This window comes from Rhinopithecus bieti, unplaced genomic scaffold (assembly GCF_001698545.2).
Source record: "Rhinopithecus bieti isolate Rb0 unplaced genomic scaffold, ASM169854v2 scaffold_35730, whole genome shotgun sequence".
In the NCBI taxonomy this organism is placed as follows: domain Eukaryota; kingdom Metazoa; phylum Chordata; class Mammalia; order Primates; family Cercopithecidae; genus Rhinopithecus; species Rhinopithecus bieti.
The window spans coordinates 602,236-608,299 of NW_016815070.1; the positions used below are offsets into that span (position 1 = coordinate 602,236).

A 6,064-nucleotide genomic window follows, 5' to 3' on the forward strand; every position below is an offset into this window, starting at 1 on the left:
GTTCTTAAACAGTGTTCAGAGGAAGTATCCCTACCCCCTATCTGTAGCTTGCCATGAAATTAGATTATAGAGACTTGCTGGAATATGGTGGCTCATGGGCTAGTATGATGGGAAATCTTTTATTCCATCACTCTCTAATCATCCCAAATATCTTGAATACCTTTTTGGTGCAATGTCCCGTATTTATTGAGAGATTATAAAAAATGAGTAAAGACACTTGGGGAGGATCAGAAGTCAATAATTATCTGCTGATTCCACCTTTGCCAAATACCATCTAAAATGACTTGGGTTCTTTAGCACAAGTATGAATTTTTCTGCCAGGAGAGTCTTGAGTTCAAACTTGTAAGCTACACACCAGGTAGAGACATATGAATGTGATTGTCTGACACCATCATAGTCAACAAACAGCTTCTCTCTGCCTATGGTTTGCAGAATGGTGGCCAGTAAAATTATTGAACGGTCTTCTTTGTTTCAGGAAAATGAGATATTAGCCAATTTTAATATCAATGAGCCTGTGTCATTCCACGAAATGCATGACTCTCAGGAATCTTGCTAGCTGAATATTAAAAGATTTTACTGTGTCTGGGAATGTGCTTGCCATTTTACATACAATATCTCATTTAATACTCTCCACCTGCTTTGCCATGGAGGTACTATTGTTTTTACCCATTTTGCAACTGAGGAAAGCAGCTTGGAGTAGCTGGATATGAGTGGTGTGACATGGCAGAGCTACTGTGACCTTCTCCTCTGAAAAAGACGCATGGACCCTTCTTTTGAGGACGAAGGAGCATTTGTTGCTCTGGAGTTTGTAGTCTTTTTTCAAAGCTCTTTAACAGTGGTTGAAATAACATGAGGCTTAGACATGAAAATTTAGACAGGGGCTGGTGGTGGGTGGAGTGTCCTCTACCATACTAGCTATGCGATCTTATTTAAGTTGTTACTTAATTTATTTAACATGTGAGAACCTGTTTTCCCAACTGCAATATGGGCAATAAATTGACCTTAAAGAAGCAGAATTAAGGATAAAGTACAAGTAAGTCCTTGGGAAAGAATGAAGCACTGTTTAATTGACTTTGTATCTTTAGTGCCTTGCACTTAGTAGGTGTGCAATAAATGTGCATTGAATAAATGAATAAAGAAGCACTTTGAAGTGACCAAAGAAAGAACTTCCTCTGAAGAGACAGTTTAGATCCAGCATCAGGCTACCCGAGAAATTATGAAAGTTCTGCCTGTGAAGTTCAGGATCTGGGCTGTGTGAGTTTCTGGGGTGCCTGATAGTTCTCAGTAATGGTTCTTAGGCAACAGAGGTCCAGAATGACTGTCTGACTCTAAGTCCTCAGGGGGACATGACCATCCCTCCCTGCACTCCTCCACACCGAGGGGCAAGGCACCACTGCTGACAACTCCGGTTGATCTCGTTCCTGTTCTTTCTGTTCAGCCCAAGACTGCATCTCACAAGGACCAGGGCTTCCATGCACACAGGAACTTTCCTTAACAAGATCCAACTGCTAATCTGCTATTGTTTACAGCGGCTTCTGAGGGAACCACTTTCCTTCCCCTTCATCTGGAGTGGATCTGATGTCATAAAACTGGCCGTGAATGTCTGTTAATTGAAAACCTAAGAGTAGGGGGTGGGCTCACCATTGATCAGGGTGGTAAGAGCCCACTGACCATAGGAGGCTAGGCACCATTCTAGATAATGGTGAGGAGGGGGAGTCTCCAGAGAGGTCACAGAGTTCCTGAAATGCAGTTGACAGGTAAGAAAAGAGTGCATGCATAGACACTTGGCCCTGTTTGGCACTACAGTGGTGCAAGATCGATCCCTTCTGGCCCTCCCCTCATCCCACTGGGGGTCAGTTTACACTTGTCTGGTTCAACATATGGGTGGCAGTTTTCTCCTTCATGCCCAGTGTGGCCTCAGCACCTGTCTCCACAGTAGCCAATCAGTGTCCAAAGTGGCAACCTATGGTTTTGGGGTCTTAAAATACTTAGACTGACCCTGTATCTCACTTAGAACCTTCCAGTTAAATCAAAAGATGACCAATCTGCAGAGAAAAGTGAAAAAGAAAGCAGTATGCATGCATATATATTTTTCCAGTGTGCCATTAACCATATCTGATGAACATGTAAAGGGGTTGCTAATCCTTAGCCTGCAGCAGAGGGCAGACTTTCCTACATTATGAATACCCACAACCAGCATGAAAGGCCTCAAGACACAAGAACGTCCAGACACAAGAACGTCCGGTCGATAAAATGGTAGGCTTGCAGGGTGACTAACACCAGTGATTTAGGGGAGAAGACTAAAACCACTTCCCCAGTTATTCATGCACTCATCAGCTTTTCCAGAGAAATGCCCTAACAGCCATTAAATCTGGCTGTGATTCCCAATACCCTCGTCTACTCCAGGTAAAAGAGCCGTGCTTAGTTCAGTACTGCTGTGGCCAGTGTGACAACAAATAGATGGTTCTGTGTGTCTCCAAAATGCCACCAGCATGCTGAGCCCAGCCCCAGCTGTGGAGATCAGTGCTTTTGCTTCCTAGCTAAGGTGTACGGGTAGGTTTGAAACAAAAGGTAGAGGAGGGAGAATTATAAAGTATAGGGGGATATGACTAGATTTTTGGTAAATGTAAGTAAGAAGCCCTTTCTCGTATCATGGATTGAGTTTTAGCAGCTTTGGAATACACACACACACACCATTCAATGAGAAGACAAATCCAACTGCTAACTAGTCTGCTATCATTTATAGAATTTACATTGTTTACATGTATACCATATATGTGTACACACACACACACACACACACATACACACACACACACACCCACCATTCAAGGAGGGGACAGATTTTCCTTTGCATCTCCTTTCCTTCTTTCCACACCCTCTGCACTTTGTTTTGGAAACCAAGAAGTCTACAGGGTAAATTCATATCAAGCAAAGAGTTAACTTTTCTACTCTCCCAACTTGGAGCGAATGTTTAGAGGCATCTGACCTTGACTTTCCTGTCATTAAAAGTCCCTAGGACTGTCACCCTGCTGGGCTTCTCATCCACATCGGTCCACTCCCAAGCCCTGTCCGTGAAACAGGACTTGGGAAGATAAAGATTGCCCTGGCTGAAGACTTCACGGACTTTTGTTTTTCTTTTCTTTTCTTTTTTTTCTTCCCCTTGCTAGTATGAAGAAGGAAAAAAGCGAAGGAAACCTAACTATAGTAGCGTTGACCTCTCTGAGGTGGAGTGGGAAGACCGAGATGACGTGGTAAGTGATTTGTTTTCAGGCCTCGTGGAGAAGGAGCTGCATTGTACCCACTTCTGTACCTGGGGCGATCCCAGGAGTTGGCCAAGAGGCCCACCGAAGGGACACCTGGCCACCAGAGGGACGTGGAGACAATGGGCCTTTGTACTATGTGTGGAGTTTTATAACTCTCCGGCCGGTCAGTCGGACCAGTTGCAGACAGGCCCGCCACCCCAGCTGCTTGTGCAGTCTACTAAAACCATCCACGGGCAGACGCCGGTCCCCTCTGCAGCTGATGACTCCAGCCTCCTTCCCAGCGCAGCGGATGGCCCCTGACATCTTCAGTGGAATCTGGCTGGGCAATAGCAGGCTTTTCCCAGTGCAGTCAGTGCCTGCAGGCCAAGCAGGCAGGTTCCTGTGCAGCAAGAATTCACCTGTCCGAACCTCATGGGCACGGCCCTTGTTTTCAGAGTGCAGCCCAGGGCTCTGCAGGCTCACTTTCCTCCTTCTTGGTAGGCTGCCCATTTCCTGTACCTTCCCAGCCTTTCATTCTGCTCTGGCCTTGCTGCAATTGCTCCCCATGCTTTTTCCCACATAGATTCAGCCTATCGTGCTCTATCAAAAGCTCTCCTTATGCCCATGACTTAATCCTGTCAAGTCTTCTTGGTACTTCCTCAATAAATCAGATTTGTTAGACACGGCTGCCTTTGTGTGAATCCAGGTGGACTCTCCTTAATTAAATCGTAACTTCCCAGGTGTTTCCATGTGGGTCCCTACTCTTCACTTTTTCTTAGGGTGTCTCTGTACCGAGGCCACGTTTCTCTGCCCTCCCCACCCCCAGATTCATCTGGGGTCCTTTCTTAAGTTCCACTGTTGAGTTAGCATTGTTTCCGTCTCTCACTGCATCCTGCTCTCCAAAGGGATGTTGAGGAGAACCGTTTGAAGTCCCAGACTGGATTCTCATGCCTTCCAGAACATGAGGCCAGCATCACGGTGCTTCCACTGCAGCTTTCCTTCTTTCCACACCCTCTGCACTTTGTCACCAGCTCAACTAGTATAAATCTCTCATTTTCATCCTTGCCCGTAAAATGCGAGAGCCATACCTGTTTTAGAAATGTAACCTCTTTTCTTCTTCCTCCGCACTAAGTCTACTACTTAAACCCAAGTTTAGACAAAATCACTTTACCATTTGATAAAAGCTCCTTCGTCCTCCATACCTTTTCCCCACAAGCCAATGGGCTGACATAGTGTCAGCTCAATAGCATGGTCGAGTTTTCTATCTTCTTGCTGCTTAAACACTGTCACAAGGATCCAGTCAGTTCAGGATTGTCCTGCACCTAATGTGCCCACCCTGGCTTAGCGCAGTTGTGAGGAGTGCCACTCAGGTATTAGACTCCTGCCAGGTTCAAATCCCACCTTTGCTGCTTGCCAGATGTTTGGCTTGGGTGGGTGATTATGCCTCTCTAGACTTCAGTTTTATTTTGTGTTCTTTGTTTTATTTTTCCCCAAGAAAATGAGTGTGATGACCGTTGTCCCGACCTCATAGAGCTGTTCTGAGAATTAAATGGATTAATAGATTGAAAAACAGAAAAGTACTTGCACCGTTCTGGGGACACAGTGAGCATTCTACAAGTGGTATCCATTATTAGTAGTATTCTGACCTCATCAGTACTCAGGGGACCCTGTCATGAATGAATGTCCTATGGATTTACAGTTGCTATAAATCTTTGGAGGGGACTTTCCATTGTTGCCCTTCCTCTTCCTTCTTCACTTTAGCTGTTGATTTATTTTTGTTTGTTTGCTTGTTTGTGGCCTCACTGAATCGTCTCCCTTTTTGCATGCTACTTGAAGAGATGTGTGACTCAGCTTACTCCAGTCATCACCTGTGCCCCAGCTAATTTTCAGTGAGTGAATGTCTCCTGTAGTAATCACAGTTGTGGGAACACCTTGTATCTCCTCATCCTACTTTCCTTTCTCGTTGGAGCCGCAGGCATTGGATTCGCAGACTCACATGCGTGTTCTTCACCTCCACCTGACGCCCAGGACTGCGTTCTGTCTGTCCAACTTCAGAGTTCCTGTGTTTCAAACGAGTCCAGTGCTTTTGTTCCACACAAATTGGTCTCTGGTTATCTCTTTGGTTTGAGTCTCTTTCACCTTGGAGTATGGTGCATTTCTTCTCTATCAACATATTTGACTTGGCAAAACTCAAACCACCATTTCTCTCCTGGGGGTTTGCACGTCACTAATTGGAGAATTCTGCAATCTACAGAAAGCATCGTTGTGAAGTCTGCACAAAATCTCACATGTCCATGTGCTGGGCCTTGGGGTTTGCACCTGAGTAGCAGAGGACAGGGTTTAGGTCGAAATCTAGGAAATACCATGTAAGCACAGCTCACTGAGGAAGAAGCAGTGGAGTCTGCCCGGATGCAGAGAACTTATTGGAGGATGAGTTCTACTTCTCTAGGAAGTAGGCTCCTGAATTTAATAACCACAGTTATAACCTGCACACTTCCAAAACTGAAGTAAGTTCATATATACTGTTAAAATGCATATAAAATAGACTGGCTAAAATTAAAAGAAAAAAAGACAACAATTTAAAATTATTTAGAGGACTATGAGCAGGACTTCTGTCCCACTCTGCAGGATGAGTTAGGCATCAGGTCAGGAATACAATAAATAGGGCAGATCTTTGGGGTACCCATGTGCCAGCAGAGGATTTTGAGACATGCATAGCCCAGTCTGAATCGCCAGTGTAGATCCCCTCTGGGAAGGGAAACTTACCTTAAAAATAGCGTTTATCCTTTGGTTATACATTTTCAGAGATGGCACAAGGA

The 6,064-nt window shown here is 44.9% G+C and overlaps 1 protein-coding gene across 2 annotated transcripts in view; it reads left to right on the forward strand.

The window, feature by feature from the left end:
- Window positions 1–6,064, forward strand: part of CACNA2D3 (calcium voltage-gated channel auxiliary subunit alpha2delta 3) — a 753,656-nt gene that overhangs the window by 547,692 nt on the left and 199,900 nt on the right. For both annotated transcript variants that reach the window (XM_017852939.1, XM_017852941.1), the window contains one exon: window positions 3,171–3,254. In XM_017852939.1, the coding sequence (XP_017708428.1) occupies window positions 3,171–3,254 (84 nt within the window). The remainder of the gene's footprint in view (window positions 1–3,170; window positions 3,255–6,064) is intronic.